Source organism: Esox lucius, chromosome 5, assembly GCF_011004845.1.
Source record: "Esox lucius isolate fEsoLuc1 chromosome 5, fEsoLuc1.pri, whole genome shotgun sequence".
Classification (NCBI taxonomy): Eukaryota; Metazoa; Chordata; class Actinopteri; order Esociformes; family Esocidae; genus Esox; species Esox lucius.
Window position 1 is genome coordinate 15,831,868 of NC_047573.1, and position 20,734 is coordinate 15,852,601.

The 20,734-nt window shown below is 42.2% G+C and overlaps 1 protein-coding gene across 8 annotated transcripts in view; it reads left to right on the top strand.

Moving 5' to 3' along the window:
• LOC105023017 (protein shisa-6) overlaps positions 1 to 17,113 on the top strand; it is a 63,712-nt gene extending 46,599 nt beyond the window's left edge. For 2 of the 8 annotated variants that reach the window (XM_010891867.4, XM_010891869.4), the window contains 5 exons: positions 8,074 to 8,133; positions 9,544 to 9,564; positions 10,693 to 10,845; positions 13,536 to 13,639; positions 13,757 to 17,113. In XM_010891867.4, coding sequence (XP_010890169.3) covers positions 8,074 to 8,133; positions 9,544 to 9,564; positions 10,693 to 10,845; positions 13,536 to 13,639; positions 13,757 to 14,641 — 1,223 coding nt within the window. In that variant the 3' untranslated portion in view covers positions 14,642 to 17,113. The remainder of the gene's footprint in view (positions 1 to 8,073; positions 8,134 to 9,543; positions 9,565 to 10,692; positions 10,846 to 13,535; positions 13,640 to 13,756) is intronic. The other 6 variants (XM_020046205.3, XM_010891872.4, XM_020046206.3 and 3 more) reach the window with 4 other exon arrangements.
• The last annotated feature ends 3,621 nt before the right edge of the window (positions 17,114 to 20,734 follow it).

Genomic DNA, 20,734 nt, shown 5'->3' on the forward strand with positions numbered 1-20,734 from the left:
ATTATTATTTGCTAAGTCAAAAAGAGAGTGTAAGGGTTCTGTTCAAGGTCTCTGTAGATGTAGGGAAACTCTGGCCTTGGAGACATAGATCTTCTGTAGAACACATCTTCTAAAGTGACAACGCCATGGTTCAGTTGACAACTAAATGAGCCAGTTAGCAAGTGCTCCTCATCCCATTGCCTTCCTCTCCCCTGCCTGCCCTCACCTCCCCTTCCTCCCTTCTCCCCTTCTGTTCTCCTCTCTCACCCTCCTGTCTTGATGTGTTTGGGTGATGAGAGGATGAGGCTGACATCTTACGGACGTTCTAACAATCATCCGCTCATGCACATGAACATCCCCTGGATGTACACTACCGTTCGAATGTTTGGGGTCACTAATGTCCTTGTTTTCCCTGAAAACGTACATGAAATGAGTTTATATTGGTAATAGAGTAACATAGTCTTGACGTTCTTAGTAATAATGCTTTTTAATTGAAATAAATATTGTGTCCTTCAAACTTTGCTTTCATCAAAGAATCCTGCATTTGCAGCAATTATGTCCTTGCAGACCTTTGGCATTCTAGTTGTCAAAATGTTAAAGTAATCTGAAGGGATTTCACCCCATGCTTCCTGAAGCACATCCCAGAAATTTGATGGGCACTTCTTACGTATCATATGGTCCAGCTGCTCCCACAACAGCTGAATAGGGTTGAGATCTGGTGACTGTGCTGGCCACTCCATTATAGACAGAATACCAGCTGACTGCTTCTTCCCTACTAGTTCTTGCATAGTTTAGAGCTATGCTTTGGGTCACTGTCCTGTTGTAGGAGGAAATTGGCTCCAATCAAGTGCTGTCCACAGGGTATGGCATGGCTTTGCAAAATACACTAACAGCCTTCTTTCTTCAAGATCCCTTTTACCCTGTACAAATCTCCCATTTTACCCCCACCAAAGCACCCCCAGATGATCACATTGCCTCCACCATGCTTGACAAATGGTTCTAGGCACTCCTCCGGCATCTTTTCATTTGGTCTGCATCTCATTAATGTTCTTCTATGTGACCCGAACACCTCACACTTACATCTGTCCATAACACTTTTTTTCCAATCTTCCTCTGTCCAGTGTCTCTGTTCTTTTGCCCATCTTAATTCTTTCTTTTTATTGACCAGTTTGAGATATGGCTTTTTCTTAACAACTCCGCCTAGATGGCCAGCATCCCGGAATCACCTCTTCACTGTTGATGTTGACACTGGTGTTTTGCGGGTACTATTTAATGAAGCTGCCAGTCCTATGAGGCATCTGTTTCTCAAACAAGACACTGATGTATTTGTCCTCTTGCTCAGTTGTGCACAGGGGCCTCCTACTCCTTTTTCTATTCTGGTTAGAGACAGTTTGCGCTGTTCATTGAAGGGAGTAGTATACTGCATTGTACAACACCTTCAGTTTCTTGACAGTTTTTTGCATGGATTAGTCTTCAGTTTCTTGGCAGTTTCAGAAGAAAGTTCTTTATTTCTGGCAATTTTGAGCCTGTAATTGAACCCACAGTTGCTGATGCTCCAGATACTCAACTAGTCTAAAGGTCAGTTTTATTGCTTCTTTAACCCTTTGGCGCGTACGATCACACCAGTGTGATCAATCTAGAGTGGTCCCTGGAGCGTACGATCACACCGGTGTGATTAGAACGTCATGTTTAGAACGCACCATTAGCATACCTAGCTACAAGTAACGTAACAATGGCTGGTAAAACCGCGCTATTATTTACTCACATTTAGCTCAAACAGTGTTTATAACTTTATTTCCTGATTGTAATTGTTTCAAGACCATACCATGATATTAACCAGGTAGAAAGCATTCAAATCGGGACAAGAAGTGTTAGTTACGTACCAACAGACAGCCAACACTAATGCACAAAAACGAATTATATTAGCGACTACTACCGATCAAAACCATTGCAAAAACTTTCTAGAAGTTACGTTCCCCGTTGTATGCATTTTATATAGTTTATTCATTTTCACTGCATTGAATAACTGGTCACGATTTGTTAGCTAGCAGGCAGCTGACGTTTGCTAGCGGTTAGCTGACGTTTTCTAGCTAGCTACAGTAATAAATCAACCAACTTTTGTAGCTCTTAGAATTCGAGTGAACGAGAGAAGCTTGCAATGCAATGCATGTAGTGTTCCTTACCTAGCAAGGTGACTGTTCAAAGGCTGGCGTGAGTTCAAATGCTGCAGAGAACCGAAGTCATGTGCAAAAAAACTCACGCTGGGGGGTCGGTAAGGAATATTTAAAACTCACGCGTGAAAAGGTTAATCAGCAGTTTTCAGTTATGCTAACATAATTACAAAAGGGTTTTTTACTGATCAATTAGTCTTTTAAAATTATAAACCTGGATTAGCAAACACATCATGCCATTGGAACACAGGACTGAACAGTATGTTCAGTATGTATTTTATAAAAAATCAGCGATTTCCACCTACAAATGTCTACACTCTATTTTTGACAAATTGTATGCTATTTTAATGGGTAAAACAAGGACATTACTAAGTAACCCCAAACTTTAAAATGATAATGTAACAAGTACTAGAGACATGTTGTTCCTTTGTATCTACTGTACTGGATTTAATTAGAACAAGAGACATTTTGTTCCTTTGTATCTACTCTACTGGATTTGATTAGTACTTCAGACAATTTATTAATTTTTATCTACTATACTGGTTTTGATTAGTACTACCGACATGTTGTTCTTTTGTATTTTCTGTACTGGATTTGATTAGTAATCCAGACATTTTGTTCCTTTGCATCTACTGTACTGCATTTGATTAGTAATCCAGACATTTTGTTCCTTTGTATCTACTGTACTGGATTTGATTAGTACAACCTACTATAAACAACATCTGTTTGCCCCACTGACTTAATTATCCGATCAGCTGGCATAGACTTGTGCCAGTTGAACTAGGTCATGTTCTAACTGATTAGCCTACATTTTATAGGAGACTGTACTTAGTCTAACACCCAGAGACTTAAGCACGCTCTGTCAAACAAACTCTATAGGTCTAAATTTGGAGGCAGAAACATAGATATTTCCAGCCATTATCACTATTGCCACACATGTGGGTCAGAAATAAGCTGATTCCACCGTTAGGATGAGAGGAAGGACTTTGTGTCCAGAGGTGAAGTTTGCCTGGCCCACTGTACTGAATGACGCTGGGCTATTATGGCAGTAGTGATTAAATGTTAACACTCGTTGTTAGTTGTTAAATGCCAAGTCCACCATGGCTCTCAGGCCTGTGGTGCGGCGAGGTGGAAGCGAGAGGGAGGACAGGTAGATGGAGGGTGGGAGAACGGCAGGGGAGACGTGTTGGCAGTGTTTGGATGTCAACAGAGCCAGCGGAAAAGAAAGGCCCCTTGTCTGACATCCCCTCCCACACACACACACACACACACACACACACATACACAGTGAGACATGGACTCTGCCAATCTGTCTCCCCCTCCTGGACCCTTAACAGCCCCCAGACCTCCCGGCCTGCGTGGCAGGGGGTAATGACATGGTTGGAATGTTTGTTTTTCCAACTGGTAGAGTGCTGCTTCTCCTTTCTTCCTAGATCTTTCATCCCTCCCTCTTTTTTTCCCCAATTCTCTTCTGTCTCTCCTCCCTTTTCTTATTTATCCTCTCTGCTCTTTTCGGTTTTGCCTGCTCTCTCATCTTCATCTTATCATTCCATCCTAAACTTTTATTTTCTCTTTTCCTGTCTTCTCCCTCTCTCTCTCTTCCTCCCATTACTTTTTAATGGATTTTTAGTCAGCATTGGGATTGGCAAGTTAGCTGCCATGACTTTTAAAGAAAATGAAACCATGTGTTATTGTTTCTCTTGGGCCATAGATTACATTCAAGGTAAGGAACCATCTAACAAAAAAATGTAAATTGTCCTAAAGGTTTATCATTACTTTGTGCTATGTAACCAAAAGACAGCATTTTTTTTGGTGTGTACAGACACATTTTCCTGACCTGGCCATTTTGTCTGCTCAAAACATCCCAACTTTCTCTTTATTCAAACACTGAAATATAAAGTGAAGATTAATCTGTGAAAAAGTCATTGCACATTATTCAAACCCAAGGGATTAGGCAAGTGTTGAGCAATTATACCAAATGTCATCCTAATATTGTCAGTCTTGTTAGACAAAATTGTACAATCAGACACCCAATCAAAATCCATCCCGGAGTGCAAAGTCATATGTGAAAGAATGGAAATGGCCTTGGAATGCGGAGGTGTTTGTGTGATTGTTGTAATGATGGGAAGGAGAACATTTTGTGTACTCCAGCTCTGCTTCACCCCGAGGGGGCCCAGAGGGCTGGGGGACGTTGGAGCCCTGCGTTGGGGGGAAGGGGGAGATGCACAGCTGCTCAGCCTCTGCTCACTGATGACCTTGTTTGTTTGCTGTTCTCTTTTTCCAAAAGCGTAACTGATTATTGCGGGTTTGAATGTTCTCTTGGAATGTCATTAACGTTAACATTCATGGTAAGTTAAGAAGTACCAAGTTGCTCAGATTTCTGGAAACAGTCTAAATCCTCTTGCTAAGATAAAGTATTTATTGATGGACAATACAAATTTAGCCATATTAGTGGAATTAGCATTAGTGTTAACTTTCCATCTGTCATCTGAACTAATGTTACCCAAGAACTGACATACAGGAACCAGCATATCCTTAGATGTCCTGTTTTGTGGGATAGGAGAATTGGATAGGTAGTGTTGGATCTGGGTGATAATCTGGTTAGTATGTTGTTAGTATGTAAGTTGGTATGGTCAAGATGTTAGTATGATCAAGGATGTTAGTATGATCAAGATGTTAGTATGATCAAGATGTTAGTATGATCAAGGAAGTTAGTATGATCAAGATGTTGGTATGATCAAGGATGTTAGTATGGTCAAGATGTTAGTATGATCAAGGATGCTAGTATGATCAAGATGTTAGTATGATCAAGGATATTAGTATGATCAAGGAAGTTAGTATGATCTATATGTTAGTACGGTCAAGATGTTAGTATGATCAAGATGTTAGTATGATCAAGTATATTAGTATGGTCAAGATCTTAGTATGATCAATAATTTTAGTGCATCCTGGATGCTAGTATTATCAGGATGTAAATGTGTATGTTCACAGAGGTACTGTATCCCGGCAGGATTCAGATGGAAATACACTGCAGATTAATAAGATGCAATCTGTGCCTACGGGATGATAAACTATGCCAAATTACCTATCGCATCTCCACAAGCATCTGTAAAGCTTTGTTCGTCATCTCGTTCTCTTTGGATTGACGAGAACCTAACTGACATTTGACAATCAGAATAAACACCCATTAAGGCGATTCAGATTTAAGGCCTGGCATTCCTTCAGGCTATTGTTTGCTGTCAGTCAGGACTAATCAGTCTAGTGCTTATACCCTCTGCTCTTCACATGACATTCAGCTGCCAGAACCAATAACTGGTACAGCTAATGGGCAGGAGTCTTTAAAAGAGGCCAAATCAATCAATATTTAGTCCGTCCCTCCCACCAACACCTAAGCCTGACCCGGCTGCGTTCATCACTGTCTGCCCTCTGCTCACTAGGAGCAATAGGGATCTTACGTCTTCATCCCCACCAGATCTCCAATACATCCATCAGCGCCCACTGTCCCCTCCTCCTCGTTCCCCTCGTTCCCCTCTTCTCCCCTGCCAGGGGGAGGGGTACAGTTTGCCCCAGCAGCCTGAGGAGGACAAACAGAGTGCCTGGTGCTTCAGCTCGATTACCAGCCTCCGGAAAGTGGTGGTGGGGGTGGTGGTGACGGTGTTGGTTTGTGCATTGGGTCTCTCTTTTCAACACTCGACACCACTAATTGGTCCCCTGATTACATTGGGATCACTGGGCTGGTCCTTGTCACTTGATGATTAGGGCCCAGAGCCGTGGCTCTCCGATCCGCAGTGGTTTCTATGTGTCTTTGGGTTTCTCGGCAGTGGCACACTGCCTAGCGTTTTATCTGTGGAGGTCTCAGTTATTGTTTTCCACTGGTTGCTGACAGTGTTGGGCCAAGGCTTAAGTAGTGAGTTGTGATTGGGGTGTCAGCACGGTGTGAAGATAAACTAAAAAGAGTAAATGCAACGTGTTTTGGTTTTATATCTATGGTGCAATGTAATTAAAATGGGGATCACGGTGGCCAGGTTCGGCTGTGTGTGTGTGTTCCGGCCTGATTTTTCTTCCAAGAACATTATGTACATTACTTTCAATTTATCTGCAAACAGTGTCGCTCTCCCCAGAAACCACAGTCCCAAAGTCAACTGTCAAGCTCTTTATTGGAATAAAATATGCACATATACGTCCAGACAATGTGATGACACATTACATCTTCCTATGACAAATATTGAACCCCATGATGTGGGTGAAAGTCTGTCCTCTCTCCCCTTCAGCTGTGTGACAGATGTAAATGGATGGTACAGCAGTCAGCTCCAATGCATTTTTCAACAGGCACAAGACCACACAGCCAAATGAACGCGTCACCACAACGCTCGTTTCCACTAAGGGGCTTCCATCTATCAATCGTGGTTTATTCACCGGGTTACCTCTGGAACACGCTTGTGCACCCGCGCGCGCACACACACACACATGCTTGCATGCAAAAACACACACAGCAACCATTCTCCACCTCAATACAATAGGATATGCCATCTCAGCCATCTGACTGCAATCTCATTTCAGGCCAAAACAACACACCTGGTCGGCATGGACATTTGGTTTAGCTAAGAGCCTGGAATGTTACCAAACGCTTATCTTCAGTGTCGTCCCAAAATCGTCTCAGTCCAAGGTTTATATAATCCCAAGGAATGGTCAAACTTCACTGGGATTTATTTTCAATGTAAAGATATGCATTCTTTTTTTCTCTTTTTTTTTTTTTAGAACAAGGGCTATGTCCCGTTTCAGTGTGTATATAAATAATAAATGCTGTTCACTTCTACACTCCGTATGCTCAACTCTGAACGCAGACTAAAAGGCTCTAATGTGTTTAACAGGGTAAGGGGTGGGTTATGACGGCACAGAGGGTTCACCACCCCTCCACCCTGCCTGATTAGTCACCTCTCCACCCTGCCTGATTAGTCACCTCTCCACCCTGCCTGATTCACCACCCCTCCACCCTGCCTGATTAGTCACCTCTCCACCCTGCCTGATTCACCACCCCTCCACCCTGCCTGATTCACCACCTCTCCACCCTGCCTGATTCACCACCTCTCCACCCTGCCTGATTCGTCACCTCTCCACCCTGCCTGATTCACCACCTCTCCACCCTGCCTGATTCGTCACCTCTCCACCCTGCCTGATTCACCACCTCTCCACCCTGCCTGATTCGTCACCTCTCCACCCTGCCTGATTCGTCACCTCTCCACCCTGCCTGATTCACCACCCCTCCACCCTGCCTGATTTGTCACCCCTCCACCCTGCCTGATTCGTCACCTCTCCACCCTGCCTGATTCACCACCTCTCCACCCTGCCTGATTCGTCACCTCTCCACCCTGCCTGATTCACCACCTCTCCACCCTGCCTGATTCACCACCTCTCCACCCTGCCTGATTCGTCACCTCTCCACCCTGCCTGATTCATCACCCCTCCACCCTGCCTGATTCACCACCTCTCCACTCTTACTTCATCTCCTTGTCCCTACTTTTTGTCTCATTACTGTGTGTTTTTTTCTGGCTTCATCATGACATTCAGGCCCTCAGCTTGAGGATGTTAAAGGGATACTTGTACGCTAAATTTCGGATGTTTTGTCAGATGTTTTTACTTACCCGGAAAGCAGTCTTGGATGGTACAATAATCGTCCTTGTTAATTTGGGGTTAAAGTCTGATCAATCTTAGATTCATAAGTCAGGATAAACATAACAAATAGTACAGAGTATGGACTAAGCTTTACTCCAAGACCGCATTTTAGGTCCTGAAAACATCTGATAAATGTTCCTTCTAGAGTGATCTATCCCTTTAATGATGTCATTAGTGTTGATCAGATTCAGATATCTGATATGCTTATCTCATACACATCGAATGATCCTCTCCACTGCTGTTTTCACAGGTACCCATCAGCACAACTACAACCATGTGGTTCTAGGTAGCCCAACACGCACCCAGAATGGTAAGGACAGCTAACAGCTCTAGCAGACAGGGTTTCATTCCAGCGTCCACTACTGTTTAGAATTCATGCCCAGTCCATTACTTAGTCTGGATATTGAAACAGAGCCATGCGGCTAATTTGGAGAAAGACAAATGTCACAGAATCACTTTATTCCAAACCTTGAAAAAAAAAGCCAGCACACTTCAGAAAATTCACTTTGAAATGCTTTTTGACACAAATATGGGCTGCCACCGAAGCCAACCTACTCTTTATTGTATTCAAATCCATTCCGTAATTGAAAATATTTTCCATTATTTTTTTTATTAATGATAGAATCATAGAAGTGTCACATTTCATGACCATTTATTATTTTGAAATGCAGCGAATGAAAAGGAAATGTATCTCACGTGGTCGCTGTGTTTGACCTACTAAAGGGAAATACGATTAACTGGGCATCAAGTTAACGTCCTTTTAGTGGCCAATCGGGGTCCCAGTGTACTGCTTTAACACTGCAATGTAGAAAACCTTCCTCTTTAGATGATTGACCCTGTCATTATGGGATGGTGGGTTATTAGCGTAACCCCCTGCTTGCTGGGGAACTCGGCCCTGGTTTCATTACAAATGGCATTTAGGGATTTTCTGCTGCCAATTTTCTTTACTCATTCACAAGAGCCGGGTTTACGGAGGAGGGAGGCTGATGGAGAAATGCCGAAGAATGTTGGTTGCACAAGGTCAAAGGTGGAAAAAGGCTGACACAGAACAAAACCCGAGAGGGGAAAAAGGAAAGAGAAAAAAGTAGAAAGACAAGGAAATAGAAAGAGGGAAAAATCCATGCCTTTGTGTTTGTTAAACATCGAATTGGCCTCTCTGGCTTCTATTCTGCTGGCGATGTTCAGCCTCGTCTCAACTCTGCATGGAAGCCTTTCCACTCTAGTACTTTGCAGGGTTTAAGGAGATTTTGCAGTTGAAACCCATCTCCCTGTGTGTGTCAATTCAATGTGTGTTCCATTACACACTTCTAAATGGAGTGATCCGTGAAGAAATTCCTATGAGTACCATGGGTAACAGGAGAAATCCATTCAGACAACACATGGCTTCCACATGCTTTGATCAGCAGCCACATAAAAGGGCTTGTTGTACCAGTGGGCTGTGGGACTTAGATAAGACCTGTCATACTAAACCTCTGCTGTCCCCTCGTGTGTCAGGCCCCCAGGGAAATGAAGACAAAACATACGTTCATAGCTCGAATAGGGCGCATTATTACTCTATATTTGGTCATATTAAATATTGGTCATATACAATTCTAAACTCTCTTCCTGGGCCGATGTTATTGAATGAGGTGTGTCGGTTAGTTTTGGTCTGAATGTTTCTTTTTTCTCCACACCATCGACAATGTTTCTGAACTGTTTGTCTCTCACTTGGGTGGGGTAGCTCACCGATCATTGAGACGCGGTAAGTCAGAGACACACACACACACACACACACGCATTCACTTGTACGCACATGGTCATTCACGCATAAACCTAAATAAGCGCACTCACTCATACACACACACCATATTATTCAGCCCCACCCCCAACCCTTGAATTTCCCTCCCCGTCCTACCAGTGCGTGGTGTGGTCGTACCATGTGGCGCCGTGTTCCTGGTTTACGCAGTTAGCTAACAGCATGCTACAGTGTCAGTCTATTTTCTCTGTGTTGAGAGAGTGCTGCAGCTACTTCTTTCACAGCTCCCCCCTGTCCTCCCCAGACTCATGCCCCCCCCCCCCCCCCCCCCACACCCCCCCGGACCCCTGCTGTCATCTGTCCTCTTCATACCTCGCCCCCCGTTCTTCCTGCTCTCCCTGCCTCTTGACTCTTTCTACCTCTCTTCTGCTCTCCACCTCCCTCTTCACATTGAACTCTCTCGCCTTCTCCCCTCCCTCTCTACTGCCAACGTCACCCGCCCTCCCTATTTATATCTGACGGCTAGGGCCTAGACTGTACCCTGCTGCCCACTGCTCTGGTGCTTTTTGTGACAGACACAGCCCCCGGGGGAGAGAGAGAGAGAGATGGATGAATGCATAGCGAAAAGGAGGGAGGGATAGAAAGAGGGGTCAGAGAGAGAGAGCAGGAGCTTGGAGAAAGAGAGAGCGAGAAGGACTGAGAGAGAAAGAGAGGGAGAGTAGTGGCCGGTCCCAGTACGCCCCTTTTTTCTTTCCCTGGCATCACATCGCATCAGTCAAACGAGCGGGTCGCTGCCCTGTCCTATCCCACTCCCCGCCCCTCCTGAGAGCGCAGCACATGAAAACTGTCACTGTCAGGGTCACTGTGAAGCAGACATCTGTTGTTGGGTGTGCTGTTGTTTTGGCTCCGTAGTCACCTCCCCAGTGCCAAACACTCGCGGAGCGCCTAATGACCCCCTCCGCCCGCTGCTCCCCAGACTCTACGGAGCGTTCCCCAAACAAGTTCCTGTCGGATGGACAGTTTCTCTCACTCCCCTCCCTCCCTAACTCAACAGGCGTACTCCGCCGCCGTGGCTTTTGGTCTGAGGAAACCTGCCCATTTTCCCTGTTGTTTTGTTTTACTGTCTCTCCCCAGAGAACACTAGGATGAGTGGCATCTTGACCTCGCAGACGGAGCCATACGACCTGTCCTTCTCACGCTCCTTCCAGAGCCTGTCTCACCTGCCGCCCACCTACGAGGCCGCCGTCAAGGCCGACCTCAGCAGATACTCCTCCCTGAAGAGACTGAGTAGGTCCTCACCGAAGCACAGTCCCCTGTTAGCGGAAATGCTGACAGAATCTCTGGCTCACTGAATGACCTGCATGTTAAACCCTGTACTGCATTAGTTACAGTCTGCATTCTTAATTCAAGTTTTTCACTCCACTGGCAAATGTTCATTAGGGATTGTACCAAACGTTCTTAAAAAATGGACTGATAGCATAATTACAGAAAAATACCTGTGAACCAGCGTGCCGTACTCCTCCAGGCATAATCAGCATCCGAATGAAATAATAATCATACACGTTTCAGCTGGTGTTCCACCATAACTTGAGACTTCTCTCACAGCTTCTTCAAAAACACAACTCATTGGTATTCCTTTTCAATACGCCACACACACGCACACACACACACACACACACACACGCTTTATCTTTAGAGAAACAGCAACAGCAGCCACTTTGTGTCCGTGAGCATGTAACCGTGTTAAACTGTGTGCTGTGCTCTAGCTGTAGTTCTGTATTGATCCTGTGTACTACGCTGGCTTCTGCAGTGGAATGAGGTCTCATCTCATCACATTCTCTAAGTGGAAGGCAAATATTTCGTAAGGTTTGTGTAATTGCACCGTGAATGTCCCACTTCACTGCTGGCACAGGACCAAAGGGAAGGATTTTTAATCTATGGTACGAGATACGACTCAGATATAAAGTCAGTGCTTCTGAGACTGTGTCAGTGAATACTGGCACACATGCATCCACATTCAATCAAGTGCGACGCCTGTTCAGTCCAAAGCACCTATCGAGTTCCCATGGTGAAATGGGAAGACTTGGGTCCATAACTGTTTTCCAAAATGATCCCTACAGCCCTGCAATAGCTATCTCGCGTGGGTCAACACCAATATGCGCTTGTCCCGGCCTCAAGTGTCTTTTGTGCTTGTCATTGTCTACTTTTGTTCGTCTTGTGATTCAACGAACACCCATTTGAAGGAGTGTCATCCGCGAAACAATGTTCCACAGGGTGGATCGAAGAGACACTGGAGCGCACAATGAGTGAAACATGTCATGTTTGTGCTTGGTTAATGTCAATGTTCAGGGAATGTGTGTTTTCACAAAACGCATGGCGAATGTTGTTGTTATCCTGGAAGTTTGTTTACCCGTTGTTATTGTGTCGACAGTCCTGTCAAAGCTATAGAATCATCTCTGACGCCATGTTAAAACTTAAAACTGGCCTTGGGCAATGCCAGCCTGGTCTAGCTGTCTTTATCTGCTTCCAAAGCAAATCATTTGCAGCAGCAAATAGCCAAAAGGCGCCGTGCCGTAGCCTTTGTTAGTCAGCTAGTGTCTCTCTTCTGATAGATCATGTAGGATAGAGCCAAAGGCGAGACGGAGCCACATTTCCTATGTTGGAATAATGAAAAGGGAAATTCTCAATGTCTATTTATGAATATAAATTGATGTATACATTGAAAGTAAAGCATACAGTATAGTGTGTCTCCTACAGTTCAGCTGTTTTAACATATTCATTCCTAATTGGGATTACTTTTGTAGCTCAATCGGGCCTTGCCTTCCTCACCATAGGGAATGTATAGTAGTCTCCAGTCTGAAAATAATATGTTTCAGAGAATTAATGATGACATTTTACTTTTATTTGCTTTTTAATTCATTAATGAGATTTATATTTAACTGATTCAGGCTAATTGCTTAAATAACTCCATGGTTACTCCCATGCCAATTAAAAACGTATATACATTTATATTCATTATTCATCTGGTAATACGCCTTAGCTAATCCCTTTTTAACGCCCTGTCATAATTGACACTTGTGTAAAAGGACTGATCAGCCCGAGGTGTTTCCAGGTTTCATGACCATAATTGACACTGTTTTACACAGCTATTCTTCGCTGGATCCTCTTCTTGTGGATTCTGAGTGAGGTGGAGAGCTCTTTTATTATTCATTAACGAGCACCAGATTAATGTCGTTAACGTTCACCTTCACCTCACTTCCTCACAGAAACATTCAAAGCCCAAGTAAGAAAGAAGAGTCGGTCTTCGTGGTGTACATTTTTAAGTGTTTTTAATCATTTACAGTGCAGCTTTATTGAGTCATCTCTTATGACAGGATGTCTGAGTGTGTGTTTGTGTGTCTGTGTTGGGCATGTGCTTGTGTGTACGTGTGTCTACCCCGAAAACAATTCATGGTTGATGCATGGTTCCCAGTGAGTCCACAGTATGACACATACATGGTGTGAGGGTGTGATATCCCAGATCCTGCCAAGACAATCGGGAGGCATGCATGTATCTCCTGACCTGGTCTCAGACACAACCCCCTATCCATCCTCTGTTGGATGAAACATGCAGATGAGTTGTCATCAAAGAGGTGAAAATCGATTATTTGTATTAATTAAGAAGTAGTTTCAAATTAATTTGGATCTGCAATGCTTTAATGAGCTTTTGTGTGTGGTGTTTATGTTTGGTGCATGCAGTATGACACTGTTTACAGACTTTTATGCAACCCTTGGAAAATTCATGCCCACAGCCAGGATCACTGGCAGAATGCCGGAAGGGGCCGGAATCCTGATGGGTTGTGCATGGCTAATTCCCTGAGCAACCTTCTCTTCTCCCAACTTCAATTTCTCTTTCTTTCCTTCGTACTGTCTCTGCCCTCTCCCCTCCTTTCTCCCTCGACATATCCACTTATTCCTTTTCTTCCATTTCTCCACAGCGGATAAAGACGTTGACGACTACTACACCCGCAAGCGTCACCTCCCTGACCTGGCAGCAAGAAGCACACTGCCCTTACACGTCATTAAAATGAACCAGGAACAGGTACCGCGTCTTCAGCTCACTCATTCCATGGTACCTGTTTAGTGCGTGCAGTCACAGTAGTCCCAGTGTGCCGTCTGGTATTTCAGGAGTTCACTGTATATTCACCAATTCCTCCAGCAGCAGCAGCAGCAGCAGCAACAGCAGCTCCAGAGCCAACCCCCCCAGCCGCAGGTGTCCCAGGGCCCAGCCCAGCAACCCCAGGCTCAACAGGCCCCTAGGAGACAGAGGGCTCCGCGCGTCCAGAGGGCCATGTCCCAGGATCGGGTCCTGTCCCCACACCGGGGGCCCCAGCACGACTACAGCATCTCCTACGGGATGGGAATGACCCAGCACGGAGGACGGATCCTGTCTGATGAGCAGCTACTGTCTGCCGAGAGGCTGAGGTCACAGGAACGCCTGCTTTCTCAGGAACGCTTGATGTCCCAGGAGCGGCTGTACTCCAAAGACCGCATGTACTCCAAGGACAGGCTGTTACAGTCGCAAGACCACATGTACCCGAAAGACCGCCACTTCTCCCAAGACCGCCTCTACTCCCAAGAACGCCTCTACTCCCAAGACCGCCTGCTGTCCCAGGATCCCCTGATCTCACCGGACAAAATGATGATGTCGCTGAAACGCGGCATGGTCAGCAGCATGTCGGGAGGCTTCCGGGGCAACAACGACACGTCAATGTCGCACGCCATCTCTCACCCGGACGTGTTCATGCCCACGACGCCAGTCACGGACCGCTACAAGATGACCAAAATGCACTCTCATCCCAGTGCCTCGAACAACGCAGGGGCGGGTGGCGGAGCGGGACCAGCAGGCCATTCCAACACGTTAGCCATGAACCACACAACTAATAAGAGGCAGCAGTTTGCCTCAAGAAGGACCCACACAGTGGAGCAGCTCCACTACATCCCACAACAGCACCACCAGCAGCAACAGCAGCAGCAGCAGCAGCAGCAGCAGCAGCAGCAGCAGCATTACCGCACAGGAAGCAAGACCGAAGTAACTGTTTAATGCTAGCTAGCGTGCTAGTGATTACCCTGGAAGGGATTTAGGGTGTAGTCATAATGGCTAATCGCTACTATGAGAGGGAGTATGTTTGTTGGATAAAAGGTGTGTAAAATGATAGACTCTGGCTGAAGGTATGAGAGAAATGACAGAAAAGCTGGTGGTCTTTGTGGTGGTAAATCACACTCTGTAGCTTAGTTTCCTGCAAAGTCAATCAAAAGGTGTTCTCACATGTCTTTGCCTTTTTGGACTTCACTTCAGAAACAAGAACAGTCCTGTGCTGTAAGAGGCTGGAGGTCTTAATTAGACCCCAGAAATACATGGATGAGTTGTTGCAGTATACTGTGTAATTGGCAAACCACTTTACTGTTATTCCTGTTATGCCCTAAGCACCAGCTCCCCTTGTCCTCCAGTCGGGGTGTGATTCATACAACAATCTCTTCTGTGAACTTTTACAACAACTCTAAAGGGCTTCGCATGGTTAAACACAAGGACTGATCTGCTTGATGTCCCTATGACTTCTGTTGTTGAAAGACACAACAACAAAACCAGGGGTTATGAATCTGGGACAGCCCTGTAATAAAATTATAAATATATACATGTAAAAATCTACAGTTTGTAACTCCAGTCCCATACTCATAGCTATAGTGAGATCTGGAAATGAATGAAAAACGATGTTACTAGCACTTTTACTGGTACCTCAGTATGAGACAAGTGTTTCATTGCTAAAAGTGAACAAGTGGTTTTAGTGGGTTGATTAAAAAGCACAATCAATGAATTAGATATTCTGTTTCAGTTAAGTTATTCTCTTGTTCATACATTTGGTCGGTGATGGCTAGCTTGTAGATGATTGTAAATAAGCTATTATTCTAGAGGCAGTATTATGGACCATTCCGTACCGGTTGGCTTTTGTATTAGACTGTCTAATGTTTTCAGTAGATTCTGAACAACTTATAAACCACCACCGTTTCGTGATCAGTTCAGACTAGAAATCCCACTTAACCAAGTATTTGACAGGATAAATGAATACTATAATGCGTGTGTCTTTTCAACTATGTTTGTAGAATGAGAAGTGAATGAATGTGTTGTTGATAAAAACATATATACCATTGTTCATATTTGGATGTAGACTGTGTTCCATTGACTTATATGAGAAGTTGGACAACATGGCAAAGGATTATAATGCTTATTAATGTAGAGCCAAATAAACCATACATATTTTTTTAAACAAACAACACTTATAGAACGATTATATTTATGTTCTGGTTGTAGATGTGAATGAAAAACAGCATTATGTCAATCATGGTATTCAATGTCGGTCCAGGTGACATTCATTCATTTAATAAAAAGGGTTTGTAAAGGTCATAAAGTTACGTTGGAAATACATTGACACTTTATTAATCGTATCAATTTGGAAGCAGGAGATTTGGCAACATACAACAGCTACATTGAGTTGTGTTTTCCTGCAGCATTGAACTGAAGAAAATGAGGTAACATTTCTACTGCTGCTATTCGCCTCAGAGCCATAGAAACCTAGCATCATAGCTGGAAACATGAAATTTGCTGATAGAAATGGGCAATAGAGATTATTTGGAAGATTGTAATAAACATTTCAGGTATTGTAAATGTAAATTCTAAAATAATCTACAAAGGAAAACCAGTAAATGAGACATATTTTTGGTATATATTTCTTTATGCAAACTCTAAGCCAGTGGAACTCATAGTGGGGTTGTGGGTGACACTGAAATAAATACTACTTTGACCTGCGTCCCTTTTGTTTGACACACATGTTCTAAAGGGAACACAAGTTATAGGTGGCTAAGACAAATGTTGTCTTCTTCTCCCAGGCGTCCAACTTATCCCAGGATGTTACACCTGACTTAACAGCTTAACCAGGTAACAAATACAGACACAGACTACCACAATACTTCTGAAATCAGAATTAATACTGTGACATTAATGATAGTCATTGCCATTTTTTAGACATCCTTTAAATTAATTGAACTCCTGGGGGTACAAATGCCAAATCTCACAGCTAACAAAACAGGCCATTGCAATCACACTCGCGCACGATACTGAAGTGTAGGTAAATAAGACAGAATGTTTTGGTTTCCAATTTGCACCCAATCCACAAACCCATCAGCATTTAGATGAAAATGTGACACTCCAATCAAAAGCAATCTATGGACGGGGGAATAAAGTGGAGAGTAAAAGGTGAGAGGGCCTGACAGGTGGGGACAGAGACTGAAATTAAAGCCATCTCCAATGTTAGAGAAGGGAATCAGGCCCAATACATGGCATACCATAAAATACCCCAAAGTTTGAAAGTGTCTCCATATTTGAAAACATAGCTTCTCGCTCCACAATTCAAGTTCTCATTCTCCTAATCCTCAAGGTTTGACAAGGTTATGGGCAGACTAAATTCTTTTTTTTTTCTTAAAGTACAAAAACAAAATACACCACAAAACAAAATATCTTCGGTGTTAATGCATATAATTTGGCGTGAACATATTTGTTGTATGAATTTTGATATACTTGTCAGAATTGTTTAAGTACATAATGTTGTTATTTGACCTGATTGACAGACACATGAAGACATTTTTAAATCACCAAAATGTTTGTTTGTTAGTGTGATGAGATCACAGTGTGATGAGATCACTTTTAAACATTTCATCATTCAAGTAATATGAATACCAAAGGATCAGATCTACATACATTTCCTACAATTGCTTATATAAAAAAAAACTATTTATTGAAATCCATACACTCTTCCTCTCACACACCTAGAGTAAGCAAATTGAGTGCAAGTCAAAAGAAGAAATAACTGGAAAGTCATGACAAGGTTGTCCCTCAATTTCAGATCTTAAACCTTTTCCCATCTGGTTTATTTTTGGTATATACAGCATTTTGTCTCAACCAATGCATGTATACACATATTCTTGCAAACATAAAACATAAATTCAGACACACTCACACAGCTCTAGAAGATGCAGTACAAGCCAATAACATTCATGTCATCTCATTCAAGTACCATAGGATCTTTATTGACCACAGTAAGGAGCGACGGCACTAATTGATGTGTCTTCCTTCTTCACTGAATTCAGCCTACGCTGACTGGACTGCCGGCTCAGGTACCCCTAGGTCTGAGGCCCATGAACAAGTGTTTATTTAAGTTAGTTGAATTTGCCAAAGCTTGTTGAGAACAATTGCCAAATAATGTAATAAAGTAACACGCTGGGTCAGCTATATTCTCAAATGTTACGCAAACTTAAATCTTACTGAACCTGGTTGGCCAACTCATTCTTGCAAATTTAGTGTAGTGATTTTATTTATATTTTGATTTCCCAGATATTAAATATGATTAAGTGTTAATAATCTTGCAGGGCTGTTTCTACCATTGAAAACACAATGGTCATGTCCTCTGTATTTCTTTCTTTTACAACGAATGAAAGTGTTGAACTGATAAAAAAATAAAAGCATATTCTTTAAAGACTTTGTAAATTTCAAGATCACCCCCAGTTTGCGATACTGCTGTAGTGAATTAATTAGCTATATTTCAGTGCAGCTACATTTACATTGAGCCTGAATCCATGAAATCTTGACTATTGACTATTCCAATGAATTTCAATAGTAGAATGATTTTTGGTGGAAGACTTTCTTTTATATCAATTCAGTGACTGAGTTTCCTTTCTTGACTGATGCATGGATAAATAAAAGATAAAGCTAAACTTTGGGAAAGCAAGAGAAATAAGAGCAGAGACAGAAAAGGGAGAAGGTGAGTTGATGGAGAAGAGAGCAATGGCAGATAACGGCAAGGAAGAGACGCAGAAATGTCTAGCCTAGACGTTTCAATTATGCTCAAACTTTCCTAGATCAGTGGAAACTATAGGGGGCACTATATTTAGCCAGTAAAATGATCGTGTTTGGTGGGAACTTCTAAATGTTAGTAGGTTTGATAGTGTCACAATTTGTGCAAAAATACTTTATATTCAAAAAGTGTGCTATAGGTGTGAAATATCCATACACCTACGTTTCCACAGTGTTTCGGTAGTTTGAGAATGTGAGGAAGTTTATAAAACATTAAATATGTAGCTTTACATGCTCTTAATAGGAAATGGTTACATACATTGTTTTATACAATCTCACAATATTTAATAAAACATGTTTATAATTTAAAAAGATTTAGGCAGGGGTTTCCAGAGATGAGGCACAAAGAAAGGGACAGGCAGTTGGTACAGAGGGTGTAGCCTATCTTGGCATTGTCACATGCAGAAATGAACAAATTATAAGTGGTACAGCTAACGCTCATTTTTAATGTAGATTTTGGTGTTCATGGAAAATTTTTAATGACAGTAAAACATGACTTCCTATTCAGAAGATTTCACTCTACACAGGGCAATGTCCTCTTAGTTTCCCTGGGGCATTCGAATTTGAGGAAAGAGTGGCCCCTACTGGCCCTCAAACACTTCTTCAAGGAGCATCTGGACAACCATCCAGGGGCCCACCAGGATTATACATACTTCAGAAGCCAGAAACAGGAAGCAGAGTGCTATAATGATAGCAAACAGATAAACCCAACTAGTAGTGTGAGTGGATTTAAAATATATATATATATATATATATATATATATATATATATATGTAGGTGGATTGTTACATTATTAAAATGTAAACAGATTAAATATCTGAGAAATCAAAAGATTGTGAAATGTATACGATTAATTTGCAATCTACCCTACAATAAGATTTGATCATTTTAATTCGCCATAACTTCATTAACAAAATGTGTTTTAAAACTCTACTGCTACTACTTCTTGTGTCCAAAAACAATGCAGAAAAACCATGCAGTGATTTAAAATATTTCTTCCAATTTTTCTGTCAATAGATTTAGTGAATATTTGTCTTAAAGTAAATTATTCCACTACGAACATGAATTGGTTGAAATTACTCATCCTATATTGATTGCCATGGCATAAATGATTAAAATAATAATCTAAAACCCCACCTCTTAATCTAAAACCCCAAAATACTATTTCAAACAGCATTTACAAATCCCATACAATATGATGTCGCTCTCCTGATAATGAAGAGCTGGACAATCACAGGTCTAGAGAAGGATGATGAAATGTTTTTCTAGGTCACAATCCCATTGCAACTGTAAGTTGTATCAACTTTTATGTCATTTGTTTTTGCAAACAATCCTAGCTGCCTTGAAACAACCGCAATTGTGGCTTGCAAAGTGATTTGTAATTTCCATTGGAATCCAGCCAAGAGTTAGGACATTTTTACTTTAAATCACACACAGCTTGACTTAAGAATAGCTGCAAGGCAGAGATTAATTATTAAGACAACATGAAACAGCCATCTGAATAACTGGTCCAAAAACTCCAACTACCAACCGATAGGATTCATTTAGAAAAATGTTCAGTGCTTTTTTTTGCGTAGCACATGAGTAACAAAACAATCAAAAGAGTATGCAAAAATATAGATGGAAACAAACAATTCAAAAAATCTAAAGAGCATGACGGAAAATACGAAATTGATGGATGTGGTTTAGAGTAGTTTTAAGCCAGCACCCATTTGAAATTTTACTTAACAACCTTGTTCAAATTCATCTAACTCAAAACAGTTTTTTGACTTAAAATACAATTGTAAAGCAACCAGGTGCAATAAGATTTTAGTTTGCTTAACATTTGACAATAGCTGGCCCAACATGTTACTTTCCAATGGCAAATGTCATTTTGTAAATGTTCTCAACATTTAATGAAGGAAGACACATCAATTAATGATGTTGCCATGAATTTCTTAATGTATTCTAATTACAATATTTCCAATTCCAGTGAATTCAATAAACATATCAACAATAAACATGTCCTTGACTACTTAACTGATTGATATAAAAGTAGATTATCACTTTTTACTTTTTATTAACATAATCATCAGCACAAGCATGCAGGCGCACACACCATCACCTAACTAAACATGTTCACTTCTCAGAATATTTCAGAACCTTTAACTGAAATATGAAATAATGAGTGCAGAAAACCCGTTTTCAGACACTCAGAAAGATTCGTAACTTTTCCTCTGCATGCGTGGAGC